The sequence below is a fragment of the Tursiops truncatus genome, chromosome 9 (genome assembly GCF_011762595.2).
Source record: "Tursiops truncatus isolate mTurTru1 chromosome 9, mTurTru1.mat.Y, whole genome shotgun sequence".
Classification (NCBI taxonomy): Eukaryota; Metazoa; Chordata; class Mammalia; order Artiodactyla; family Delphinidae; genus Tursiops; species Tursiops truncatus.
In genome coordinates this window covers 60,092,783-60,106,795 of record NC_047042.1, presented here as the reverse complement: position 1 = coordinate 60,106,795, position 14,013 = coordinate 60,092,783, and the positions used below count along the sequence as shown (strand labels likewise).

Sequence of the window (14,013 nt, the reverse complement as noted above, 5' to 3'; positions counted from 1 at the left end):
ACGGATCGAACCCACACCCCCTGCAGTGGAAGCCTGGACTCTTGACCACTGGACCACGAGGGAAGTCCCTGTTTTTCTTTAATTAACAGTAATCTTTTGATGTTCCTACTAGCTGGTTTCTTGCAAAAACTCCTGTATATCCTGGCTCCTCCCTTACCTCTTCTGAGCAGTTCCTCAGTGTTATCTGAGAGGCTGTCTTCCAGGTTTAAGTCCTCAGCAAGTCCGTCAAATAAAACGTAATTCTCAACTTTTAGGTTGTGCATGTTTTTAATCAACAGAACAATGACAGATAACTATACTTGATCTAGACCCAAAGCAGGTTGTTTTTGAGCGAACAGCCAGCCTTGTGAATTGGATTAAAAAAAAAGAAACAACTTGTCTAGGTTCGGTGTAATATTAAAAAATACGCCTAGCTTTCTGAAAAGACTATTAAAATACTTTTCCCTTTCCCAACTGCACGACCATCACTGAGCCATGAAATTCCAGATCTCGAAGGGATCTTAGACACCTGGTCTAACAAACGAGACTATGGCCAAGAGGAACAAAGACCTTGTCCGAAAATCTCACAGGACGTGGGCTGAGGCAGGGAGAAGGTCCACTGCTTGCTGCCCTGATTCCAGATGAACTGGGAGAGCAGTGCTGGCATGTGCAGCCACACCCACACGTGAGGGTGGAGGTGACCAGCGTGGACACAGATGACCTATTTTTGGTTGGCTTAGGCTCCCTGATTTGACTGATCCTCTACTTTGAGTTCGGCATTTGACCTTCCTTTGTTTTTCTGTTTCTCTTCTGTTTTACAAACCCCTTTTACATTCATTCTCTCCTTGGTTTAGTCTCCCACCTGATGGGACCCTACCACAGCCCCTCCTTAAGGGAGACTGTAAAACAACGGTGTTAAGTTTTTAGAATTTTTTTAAAACAAAACAAAGCTATAAGGATTGGGATTTCTTTTTCCCTTTTCACTATCATGTGTTAAAAAATTTTTTAAAAATATGTCCTCTAGACTGGGATGGGTCCCCCCACGCCTGAATGGCAAAGATAAAGCTGGGTAGATATGTTCTCACCCTGCAAAAGAATCCACCTGGTAACCACCTGGTTGACCAGATAGTTAAACCGAAGGCAGGGGAGGTGATGAGGCCTACCTGTGGCCCCAGAGCGCTGACAGTAGAGCCAGGCAGGAAAAAGAGGCCAGTGTTCTTGCCGTCTACCATGCAGATCCTCCCTTCTTGAGCTGTCTCGTGGGGTACCCCCAGATAAACCCAGGCAGCCCCTTAAGCCCTGCCCGGTCCTCACTTTCCATGCTCATAATAATAGTAAGAGCACCAAGCCCACCTGTGGGGAGCTGGCGATGGGCCCGGCCATCATGCCTCGGACAATGAGGCCAGACTTCGGCCTGATCTTCTCTCCCATCCTCTTCGGGTCCAAGGAAGGCTCTGATGACTGAAGCTTGTCCGTCTTCTCCCAAGCAGGAGCCACAGGAGGGCTTTCACCTGGGACAGTCTGCAAGGGCTTACTTTTGTGGGAGGCCCTTTTGGATGATGCAAAATTACCAAGTACATCCCCGTTAAGATGGTCGTGTCTGCGAAAAAGGGATATTTCCATTAAAACAGCTTCCCCAAAAGGAATCACTAGCAATGATGATAAATTCCACATTCCACAGGTCCCCATAGCAAGCCCATTCACAAATCTGTGATGATTTCTAACCAGACTGTGCTTTATCAATAAAGGCAAGGGAAAGAAAATACTTCTGTATCAGGGCAAGTCTGGCCGACAAAGTGAGACCTGAAACAAGAAACCGAATCAGAGTCGATGACCGATGATAGGATCCCTTCAATCCTCAGTACGAAGAGCATCCTTGTTTCTCCCAGACCCCAGTGATTAAGGAAAACTGTAGCCCTTCAATACAACAGTTCCCCCCTCCCGTTATGGTATATATAGGGTTTGGTACTATCCACGGTTCCAGGCATGCACTGGGGATCTTGGAATGTATCCCCCATGGATAAGGGGGACGATGGTATAGTCATAAGAGGAGTGGAGCCCAGTTACTGCACACCACTGAGGGTGGTGGACAGAGACCTTTGGAAAACCTGGCGTTGCCAGTTAAGGTTTAGTAAAGTTAGGCATGCCAACGGCTTCTTTTCTTGGGTTGCTTGGTGTTGAAGAACGAGGGTGTGTGTGTGTGTTTGTGTGTGTTTGTGTGTTTGTGTGTGTGTGTGTGTGTGTGTGTGTGTGTGTGTGTGTAAGAGAGGGAGAGAGAACAAAAGAGGGTAAGAGACTGAGAGCAAAAGCAAGGAGTGAGGAAGAACAAGAATGAGAAAGAGGGCTTCCTTGGTGGCGCAGTGGTTGAGAGTCTGCCTACCGATGCAGGGGACACGGGTTCGTGCCCCAGTCCAGGAAGATCCCACATGCCGTGGAGCGGCTGGGCCCGTGAGCCGTGGCCGCTGAGCCTGCGCGTCCGGAACCTGTGCTCCGCAACGGGAGAGGCCACAGCAGTGAGAGGCCCGCGTACCACAAAAAAAAAAAAAAAAAGGGAGATGAAATCCTAAGGGTTCTCATCACAAGGGAAAATACTTTTTTCTTTTTCTTTTCTTTTGTATCTATATGAGATGATAGATGTTCACTAAACTTACTGTAGTTATCATTTCATGGCATATATAAGTCAAATCATTCTGTTCTACAACTTAAACTTATACAGTGCTGTATGTCAATTCTATACCAATAAAACTGGAAGAAAAAAAATAACTGTTTTCCAAATAATAGAGGTACAACCAAGAATGCCAGTTCATTTTCTTCCCGAGTTCCAAAAGGACTTATTTTCCAGATTTCTCCATCGCTCCAGTGTTTAGTGGCCTTTTAGAATTCTCTACTCCTGTTTTTAAGAAAATGCTAACAAAGGAAGCCCCCGAACCTTATGAATCATGGAATTTAAATTAAACATTTTGAATCATAAGTATCCTCCATCACAAAGTGGTCCATTCCCATGGCTTCCAGAGGAAAAGAACAGTGCTCCATGACAGGGATGCTGAAAATGCAGAGGATGGGAGGCTGAGTGATGGCCTCCTGAAGATGGTCACAACCTAGTCCCTGGAACCTGTGAATATGTTACTTTACATGGTAAAAGAAAGGGACTTTGCAGACATGATTACGTTAAGAATCTTGAGATGGGTACATTATCCTAGACTGACTGTGTGGGCCCAATGCAATCACAGGGGTCCTTATTAGAGGGAGACAGGAGGATGAGAGTCAGTAGTAGGAGATGTGACACAGAAGCAGGGGTTGTAGTGATGTGATTTGAAGATGGAGGAAGCAGCCACAAGCCCAGGAATACAGGCAGCCTCTAGAACTTGAAGAATGAAAGGAAACAGGTTCTCCCCTCAAAGCCTCTGGAAAGAACCAGCCCTACTGACACCTTGCCATTAGCCCAGTGAGACCAATTTTGGACTTCTGACCTCAGAACTGTAAAATAAATAAATTGGTGTTGCTTTAGGACACCATGATGGTTAGATTTTGTATGTCAGCTTGGCTAGGCTATGGTGCCCAGTTGTTTGGTCAAACACTAGTCTAGATGTTGCCGTGAAGATATTTTTTATATTGTGATTAATTAACATATTGTGATTAATATCTACAATCAGTTGACTTTAAGTAAAGGACATCACCCTAGATAATACAGGTGGGCCTCATTCAATCAGTTGAAGATCTTAAGAGCAAAAACAAAGGTTTCCCAAAGAAGTAATTCTGCCTCAAGACTGTAACACAGAAATCCTGCCTGAGCTTCCAACATGCCAGTCTGCTCTACAGATCTCAGACTCGCCAGCCCTACAACCACATGGACCAATTCCTTAAAATAAATCTCTTTATTTAAATATATATTTATGCACATATATATTTATACATATACACATTTATACCCTATTGGTTCCTTTTGGTTTTGTTTCTCTGGAGAACCCTATTACAGCCACTGAGTTTACAGTAATTTGTTATAGCAGAAATAAGAAACTAATCCACAGTATAAATGAGAAGAGGTACCTGGCTTTGCTTGTTTCTGACAATGATGTTCTCCAACTCGCATCTTCACTTGCAAGGTCATATATATTTACCAGCGTGGTCTCTGAGCATCTCAATGGTAATTTGTTACTTTTCTTTGGTATTGAGAGTGCAGGGATTGGTGTTTCTTGAGTAAAATTGTTACCAGTATTTCCAAAGTGATCCAGAAAATATCTGGTGATGAGTTCAAGGTTTGTTTTTAGAGGATTTCCCTTTGCCTATCATCAGAAGAAAAGAAATCATTAATTTTATGTACAGCTTTGGGGAAAGGTGGGAAAGACAGCCATCACAATTCTTTGACATAGTTTATCAGTTTCTTACTCATCCATACATTCTCTCAGCAAACATTCACTGACTGCTTATTATATGTCAGGTACTGTGTTAGGTAGCAACACAGATGAAGACAAAAATCAGTACCTTAAAAGAACCAGCATCCAATGCATGAGTCAGGAGAGCCAATGAACAAGTGTAACAAAATGTGATATGAACAGAAGAATATCTGAGCAAATTTCCTCTTGTTTTTTTCTCCTGGGAATAACTTTATAAAATATATATCCTTTTATTAAAAAAAAAAATTAAGTCTTTATGATCGCTAACGCTACAACTTTATAAACATCTGGGACCTGAATGACTTCTTAGCTTATGTACTCTACATTTAACACTGGGCATAAGGAATTACAGAGACAACGCTGCAGAAAGTTAGCGCAAGAGCATAGAGATGCAGTCAGGATTGACTCAGTTTACACCCCAATCTTTAAAAAAGATAAAATGAAACTTTTTTTTTAATAAATTTATTTATTTATTTATTTTTGGCTGCATTGGGTCTTCATTGCTGCACGCGGACTTTCTCTAGTCGCGGTGAGCGGGGGTTACTCTTTGTTGTGGTGCGCGGGCTTCTCATTGCAGTGGCTTTTCTTGTTGCAGAGCACGGGCTCTAGGCACACGGGCTCAGTAGTTGTGGATCGCAGGCTCTAGAGCACAGACTCAGTAGTTGTGGTGCACGGGCTTACTTGCTCCGCAGCACGTGGAATCTTCCCGGACCAGGGCTCGAACCCGTGTCCCCTGCATTAGCAGGCGGATTCTTAACCACTATGTCACCAGGGAAGTCCAAAATGAAACTCTTTAGTAGTAGGTTTTGGAAATAAGTGGTATCAGTATTTCCCTACCCTGACAGCACTAAATATTATCTTTGGAGGTTTTTTTAAAAGACAGATTCTCAGGCCCCGCTGAGTCTTACTAAGCCAGAATCACCAAGATTAGAACCTTGATTTCTTTTAGAAAGTCTCCTGAGTAATTTCTACAGACACAGTTTTCCAAGCAGCAATCCACAGGCTGGCCTCAGGGGCTAGACCATGTGTCAGTCCGCAACCCACCTGCCCAGTAACACCCAGGCCCTTTGGAACTGCGACCAGGCATGGGGCATGTGGTGAGTTTGCAGTCAGAGTGGTAAAGCGCCTGATAAAGAGCCTGGCACAGAGGGAACCGTCGGGTGTATCCAGTGTTTCCCCCTTTCTATTCCCTTGACCTACACAGCAGAACTCTGGGACCAAGACCCACAGGGTTATGATCAAACTCAACAGAATTATCAGGCAGTCAAAATCAGGGGACAGTTTTATTTTTTTTAGAATGGGACCCAAAAAGCTATTTTGCCTAAGTCTAGATGAAACTTACAAGGAAGAGAGTTGCGGGGCGGTGGGGGGGATGTTAAAATAATTATTTCAACCTTCTTGTTCTTCTTTCAATATGAGAGATTTAGGGCCCTGACTACCTGAACTGTACTTTGTGGCCTTTCACATCACTTTGCTCATAATAGATACAGCCTTTATATGAATCTAGATACCATTTTTCAAAACCTCGATTTTACACAGGCATTTTATCTACTGCACACTTAATAGGGAAAAACAAGTTACTGGAATTAACATTAAATTGGCAGGGCTTTCCCAGAATCACTCTAGCTTTGTGCTGAGTGAATGTCAAAATTATAATGCCATAGACAGATGAATGAGTATATTTTCCTGTAAAATATAAGCTCCAATTCATTGTGTAACAGCTAATAACTACTGTATAAGTCAAATTATCAGGGCACCTATCAAGATCTAATGAAAATATCTTAAGTATCTTAGATAATAGTTACCTTAGGGAGACTACACCACAGTGAAGAAATAAAAGTAACTTGAATGGCAAAGATCCTTCTGGGAAATTAGGTAAAGATGTATTTATATAAAAATTCCACTGTGCAGCAATGGTTAATTGAATTTTCTGCGTAGCTGTCTCACTCTCTGTGGAAAATCTTTCTAAAATGTACAGTCTACTCTCCTGCCTTCAAAGACAGCTAGAGGAGGATTGCTGAGTGTCTGCTGCCTGGGGCAACAGTCTTCTGTCTACAGGGGATGGAGGGGCCCGAGTGTCACCGCAGGACCCAGAGGATGAAGGTCTTTACCGGGCCTCTGGTAGGACTTCACCTGGCTGCCACTTGTGATAAATGCTGAACGACACGATCACGAAGTTCTTTCCACCTCTGACACTATGCCCTCCCACAAGGCATCTGCTGGAGAGCCCATTCTTGAATCAAATTATAACGTTCTCTCTTCTTACAGAAAGACCAATTAATTCAGAACGGTAGCTTCATTCCTTCGTTCCTGTATATTCATTCACTCGCTCATTCATTCATAAATACACACTGACTATTTACTAGGTCATCAGTCCCATGTCAAGTATGGGGATACAATGCATCCTGCAGCGTCCAAGGTAGTGCGGAAGGCAGATTGTAATTAAACCACCACACAAATATTCTATTATAAACATAAGAAGCACAACGAAGGAAAAATAAGGGGTACCCTGAAGGCCTGTAACAGAAAGTGGGGGCATCGAGGCTGGGGGATCAGGGAAGCACCCCGAGGTGCCTGTTCCATTTGCTACCTCAACTCCAACGCACCCGGGTTAGCTGAACCCAAACCCTGCACCTGCCTGAATTAAACATCACAGTGACCTTAAGAAAAAGGTGTTACTCAGAACTGCAGAAGGAAAACCATATGCAGGCAGAAAACGGAAATTTTTAGCATAACTGAATGCTATATTTTTAAGTACAGTCTTACTAAAAATAGCCTCATGGCAGGGAGGAGGGAGCACCGGGAATAACTGTTGCAGGCTCGGGTTCAAAATGCGCCCCAGAGCTGCGCACGCGCGGCGAGGCCAGTTGGGTGCTGCCGACTCAGGCTGGAAACCCCACACACACAGTTGGGATTCGTCCGCGCTCAGCCTGGTCTGTTTCTCCCTGACCGCATGTACGGCAAGCCTCCGGCCACTGGTCTCGGATGACCTGGCAGGGCTCATGAGTGCTTTTGACGTCGCCACATTCCGTTCCAGAACTCCGTACCACACGTTGAAAGCACATACCCTGTTCTCCTTGTAGAGAACTTCCAGATGCAAAACCTTCCGGAGATGGCTTCTGCTGCTTATGCTGAGATCAGAGCGTGGGCGTTCCTGGTCCATGGTCACACACGTCTTCTTTAAGCCCTGAGGGAAGAACTCTGAGTCACTCTTTACCATTTTAAATCAAAACCTTCCGAGCTCTGACGCAGAGGATAAACAAGACTGTTAATGTTCTTTTCGATCATCTTCTCCTGCCTTCCTCTCAGGATACTGGGAGGACCAAAAACTGACTTAAGCATTTATTTTGATATAAACTTTACACTTGATATCATCTTCACAATTATTATTCCGAATCTTACAGCCACCCTTCGGGCTGGGCTCAGGCTGAAGTTGTCAACGCGTTTTATAGAAAAGGAAAGTGAAATCCGGGTAGCAACTGTCTGGCCCGAGGCTGGCTCTGGAGCCCTGGGTTTGGCCTAGATTGGGGGCCACAGGATATGAAGCATTAAAAATAAACAAAAGGAAAAGCATAAACAAAAGGCCAGTATTCATTTCCTTCTTCTTTCAGATGGGGCACCAGGGTCGATTTGTCCAACATAACACAGTGGACTCACAGAGCGGGAGTTCTGACCATCCCAGGCTGCGAGGCGGTGATGCGAGGACCCAGACTCACAGGAAGCACGTGGTAAGCGTCTGCAGTGCCCCAGCGCAGCCGCTTTCCATCATCCGGCCCTGAACTCCCAGAAGGCCGGCCTTGGGAAGCACAAATCCCCCTAAGAGCCTGGCTTCTTCATTTGAAAACGACAGCAGCTGTGGCCTGCCCACCTCCCCAGAACGCAGTGATAACCAAATGGCGGAAGATGAGGAGATGCCTCACACACAGCTCAGCCTGGCATTAAGGGAGCCCTTGCTGCTGATGGATCCAGACCCCAGTGCTAGCCAGGCCTCAGTGGCTCCCCTAGGCTTTGTATTCAGAATTTTACAGAGGCTCTCAGTGCTGGGAAGACAAGACAAAACCTGCTACCTGCCATGAAGTGGGACAAGAAGAATTTGTGAAACAAGACATACGAACACAACCTTGTGAAACAAGACGTACGAACACAACCTTGAACCAAAAGGAATGAAAAGAAGTCTTGGCGGGGCGGGGAACAGAAAGAAATGTTGGGGAAAAGGTGGGGACATGCCTGGGTCCATTAAGGAGAGTCAGCCGGAAGGAGAGGTGGGACTCAAGAGGCACCTGCATTTCATGGGGGCTTAACCATGGCCTTCCCACCCAAGTGATGTGGAAACCTGTATAACGAGGGTCCCTCTCTTCTGGGTAACTCTTGATGTTTGTCAGCAGTTCAGATCAGCAAGTCTTGGCACACTTAACAAATTCCCTGGGGTTGTGGTGCAAACTGGCATTTGAAAACCACTGGAGCAGTGGACAAGGATGCCCTCAGAAATCAGCCAGTCATCGGTCCCATCATTCATTCAGCAAACACTTGTCGTGCACCTACTCTGTGCCAGGCTCTGTTCTAGATGCAGGAAATATAGATGGATTATGACCAAGTCCTGCCCTCATGGAACTGACATTCTGTTAAGGAAGCAAACCACAAACAAAGGGGTAAATGTACGGTACACCAGCTGCTAATATGCTCTATTATGAAGACAGAGAAAACAGAGAGAGAGGAGACACTATTTTAAATAGCCAGCTAGTTATTGAGCATCATCCATGTGCTCACTCCTGTCTTCAAGTTTCCCCATCTGTGAAATGAAAGGAACAAACCATTAGTCCACTCGTTCATCTGCTAGAAGCAGAGGAGTGAACAGACCAAAGTCCTGGCCCTCATAGAGCTCACCTACTATCAGGAAAAAGACAACAAATAGAATACCCTATGGGAAAAAAAATACAGCAGAGTCAGGAAACACAGAGGGCCAGGAGGGGGTGCAGGGAAGGGTTGCTGCTTTATAAAAGGTGATCAGGAAAAGCTTCATGATTGACATTAGAGTCGAGACATGAGGGAACTAAGGGAGCAGATTGTGCAGACACTTGTGGGTAGTGTTCGACAAGGGCAAAGGCCCTGTGGCAGCTACAAGGAGGCCAGTACAGCTAGAGCCATGTGACTAGGGAAAAGTGTCAGGAAATGAGGTCAGAGAGGTTGCCCAGAGCTTGCTAAGGAAAGGCCTTGTCGGCTTTTGTAAAATGGAAAGGCTCCTGGAGGATTTGAAAAAAGGAGCATCCTGGACTAACTTATATTTGCAAAGGATCACTTACTTGGCTGCTAGGTTGAGAACAGACTGTATGAGATAGGGGATTACATATTCAGATTAGAAGGCTATTGAACAACTCACATGAAAGATGGAGGTAACTTGGACCAGGGTGGTTGTAGCAGAAGTGGGAATAAGCAGCTACATTCTTTAAGTGCTCTGATGGGAAAGCCTACAGATTTACTGATGGACAGCATGCAGGGTGCACAAAAAGGAAAAAAAGCCAGGAATGGTTCCAAAGGTTTTGGTCCAAGCAACCAGACAGTTAGTGATGCTACTTACTGAAGTGGGAAAAATTGCAGGAGGTGAAGGAATCAGGAATTGAGTTTTGAACGTGTTAAGCTGAGGTGTTTATTGGATATCCAAGTGGAAATGTAACATAGGCAGTTGGAAAGAATGTAAGAGTTCAAGGAGAGGTCTTGGATAGAGATAGACATTTGGAAACTGTCAGCATATCGATGGTATTGGAACCCACAACAGTGGTGGAAGTGGCTGGGAAATGAATGGAGAAGAGAAGAGGGCCAGAGACTCAGTCTTTAAGCCCACCAGCATGCACAGCTCAGGAAGCCAGGGGGGACTTGCCAGGAACCTGAGAAGGTATAGAAGGAAAACCAGGAGGGGGTGATCTCCAGAAGCCAAGGGGAATGAGTTGCCAAGAAAGGCATAATCAACTGAGTCAAACACAATTGTTAGATCAATAAGTGTGAGGACTGAAAATCAGAATCATTGATGAACTTGACAAGAGTTGTTTCCATGGAGTGATGGGGACAAAAGCCTGATTAAAGTGGGTTTGAGAAAACAGGGAGAAGAATTAGAATCAGAACATACAGAGCCCTTTCATGGGTTTTGCTATAAAAGAGAAAGAGACTAGTAGCTGGAGGGTCTTGGGGGTCCAGATGGAATTGGTAGGAGCACATATACATGTTGATAAGACTAACCCAGTAGAGAAAGCAAAATGTATGATACAATACAGAGAGATGATGATAACTGCACCAGTGTCCTGGAACACACAAGAGGGGACAGGCACACAGGGAGGGGTTGGCCTTACCCAGGAAGATGGAGAATTCATTCCTAAGAACAGGAGGCAGGGTGGGGCGAATAGTTCAGGCCCAGGAAGGTTAGTTACCATGGTGGTAGGGCGTGCTGGAGTTTTCTCAAGGCTGCTTCTATTTTCTCAGTGAAATTAGAGGGGGAGGGGGCTTTGGAACTTGAGGAGATAGATGTGTGAAATGGTCGGCCAAGATTTGAGACAGTGAACGGGCTGGAGAGGTATAAGCAGATGGGCGGGCACCCCTGAGGCACCACAGGGGTGAGTGACCATGAATTTGGCATGAAACCATCAACACGGTGGTGTGTTTTCCCCCAGCCCCATTCAGCTCTGCAGTGCAGGCACAGAGTAGACCAAGCTGAATTTTTAACATCAGGGGAGTATAACGAAGGGAGAGACAGGCAAAGGAGTTGAGCGTGGTGTTGAGGGCGTGATTACAATGATGGGCGGGTAAGACGTGAGGAGAGGTCACAGAGGGCTGAGGAATGGTGAAAAGTTGGCAGGAACAGTGGAATGGAGATGGCAGTGAGACCGAAGAATAGTTTATATCGGGCTGCTCATGGGGGTGAGCTGGAAGTGAGGGACGATGGGATGCTTGGAACTGAGATTATGGAAACAAGCCTAGGGCATGACCACCTGGAAGGAGCGTCAAAGGTCAGGTGGGACGGGTCCCTGCAGGAGAGGGAGGCTGGGGCACGAGAGGAGGGAGGCCTGGAAGGCTAGGGCACCAGAAGAGTCACCTTGGTGAACCCTGCCATTGCCAGGAGACTGTCATGATTCTCCCTGCAGGGGGATCACGCTTGGAGGAGGCCAGTGTAGCTAGGTACAAAGTAGGTTGGAGGGTAGAGGAGGAGTAGTGGAAGGTGAGGTTCGAGGGGGAGCCGGCAGCCACGTCATGGGGAGCCTGGTAGGCCCTGGTGAGGCCTTCCCTGGGCTTTTATTCTAATTGCAAAAGGAAGCGCATGGAGGGTTTTGGACAGAGGAGTGACATGATCTGACCTGCTCACCCTGGGCAAGTTTCTTCGCCTGCCAGTCTGATCATAGTCTTTCGTGAAAGGGAATAATTATACCTCTTTCAGGACTGTTATGAGGATTTGAGAGAATAAACAGGCATCTAGAAAGTACCTCGCACCACGCTGGGCACGCTCTTGGTTAGAACTGCTCGGTACCTGCCTTGTGCCAAGCCCTGAGGGGAGCACACAGTCTCTGTCCTGGAGCAGAAGGGGATGAGCAAAGTAGCCGACCTGAGCTGCAGTTCCAGCTCTCCACGACTTTCTGAATGACTGCGGGCAGCTCCTTTCTCCTCTCGGGGCTTTAGTGCGCCCCGATCAAAAGTAGGAAGGAGAGGAGACCAAGTGAACCAGACGACTGCCAAGTTTCCGCCCAGTTCAGGCGTCAGCTCTGGGGACCTGTCTAGTGGGTGAGACAGGCAGAGGTATAAACCATCACATGAGCACCGATGAGCAAACCACAGGCAAATGAATCAGTTATTTCAGCCGCAGCTGCCTGAGACATCTTGAAGGAAATGGAACTTGGGATGGGCCATGGGTGGAACAGGGAAAAGAAAGCATGTGAGAGAAGCTGGAAATGAGATTGGGCTGGTAAGGTGAGGTTAGGCTACAGGGGAGCCTTGGATATCAGGTGAGGTCTCTGGATTTCGTTTGTACTCGAGAAAGGATAGGCATGAGGAAAACGCTCAGAGAGTTTTGCTTGGTAGCCCAGACTTAAAAGAAACGATGGCCGTGGTCAGCCTCACAGGGTGTATCACTGATATCCCCTGTGTAGCCAGGACTAGGTGATGGCAGGTCAATTAGCCATAAAAACAGAGCAGGTACAGTGAGGCCACATTGCATTTTAAATAAAAATACATTTTCAAAAAGCAAAGAAAGACACTTTCAAAACAGGTGCACATCAGAGATGGGGGAGGAGACAATGTTGAATGCCAACTGTGTGCCAGATACAGTGGCTGGGACCTGCCCGTACATTACTATTAATCCTCATTATAGATCTGCCACAAGTAGGTCTTATTATTCCTCTTTTACAGATAAGGAAATCAAGGCAGTGAGTAAGGTACTCCAGCTTGAGCTGCTAATTAATAGCAGATACTTGAACTGTTCCCTCCAAAGCCCTTCCCTTTCCCCCATTCAAAACACTGTTTATTTTGTTTATGTGTGTCTTTTAATGCCAGACAAGAGCCCGTCGTCCCCACCCAACATGACACCAGGAGGACACCAAACACACAGCAGGTGGTCAGCCTGGGTCGGCAGTGGGTGCTTTCCCTACACACCCACACACAGTGACCCCCAGTGACCTCTTCCCCAGCCTGCCCTCATCTCCACTGTCAGGGCAGGTGGGAGCCAAGGACCTCCCCAACTTTTTTTTTTTTTTTTTTTTTTGCGGTACGCGGGCCTCTCACTGTTGTGGCCCCTCCCGTTGCGGAGCACAGGCTCCGGATGCGCAGGCTCAGCGGCCATGGCTCACGGGCCCAGCCGCTCCGCGGCATGTGGGATCCTCCCGGACCGGGGCTCGAACCCGTGTCCCCTGCATCGGCAGGCGGACTCTCAACCACTGTGCCACCAGGGAAGCCCCTCCCCAACTTTTGAGTTCTCTGAAAACTCTCCTGGGACAAGACACTAGGAGAACTTAAAAACAAAACGACCTCAACGATTGAACTTCCCACCGATGAACAGGACTAAAGGGTTTGACTGGCAAGAACTTTTCTTAGCCCTTTGGATTTCCTTTGGGGGGAAGTTCTTTCCTAGTGGGATGTAAGCCTTGGGACTGGTTATGGAGCCCGGCGGCAAGGCCGGCCTGCTGGGCTCCCAGAGCCTCGTGAACTTTAGGAAAATGGGGAGGGCCCAGGCCCCTGGTTCGCGCGCCCTGGAGGGAGACGCCCGGGAGGACGGCCGCGGTCCTGCCCCGCTTTGCGAGAAGTGCACCGTGACAGAAATGGCTCCTGGGAAAGGTAATTCCCCAGGCCCGGGAAAGTGGCGCTTACATCGGGCATCTCTAGGGTAGGCAGCGGGCAGGGGAAGGGCTCCCTCCCCGAGGGTGCAGAGGTTGCAGGGCTGCCTCCACACTTCCCCCTGCCACCCCCCAAATTGAGCAACTTCCCAGGGCTGTGAGGGCGGCGCCACGTACCTTCCTGCTGAGGAACTCCCTGACCAGGGAGGCCGCCACCTCCTCCACGAAGAGGCTGTCCATGCTCCGGTCTGCCCACGAGGCCGCAGCGCCGCAGCCCCAGATCCCGGGTCCGTTGGGGCCAGTATGGCCGCGTTGCCGTGGCGACGGTGTCATCA

The 14,013-nt window shown here is 47.2% G+C and overlaps 1 protein-coding gene across 7 annotated transcripts in view; it reads right to left on the bottom strand.

The window, feature by feature from the left end:
- The window catches only part of MINDY4 (MINDY lysine 48 deubiquitinase 4), a 113,929-nt gene extending 99,916 nt beyond the window's left edge, over positions 1-14,013 (bottom strand). For all 7 annotated transcript variants that reach the window (XR_012334025.1, XR_012334026.1, XR_012334027.1 and 4 more), the window contains exons 1-4: positions 13,856-14,013; positions 7,441-7,560; positions 4,027-4,262; positions 1,333-1,579 (exon numbers count right to left, since the gene is read on the bottom strand). Coding sequence is in view for 4 of the 7 variants with exons in the window: in XM_073809797.1 (XP_073665898.1) it covers positions 1,333-1,579; positions 4,027-4,262; positions 7,441-7,560; positions 13,856-14,011 (759 nt within the window). In the remaining 3 variants the exon portion in view is untranslated. The remainder of the gene's footprint in view (positions 1-1,332; positions 1,580-4,026; positions 4,263-7,440; positions 7,561-13,855) is intronic.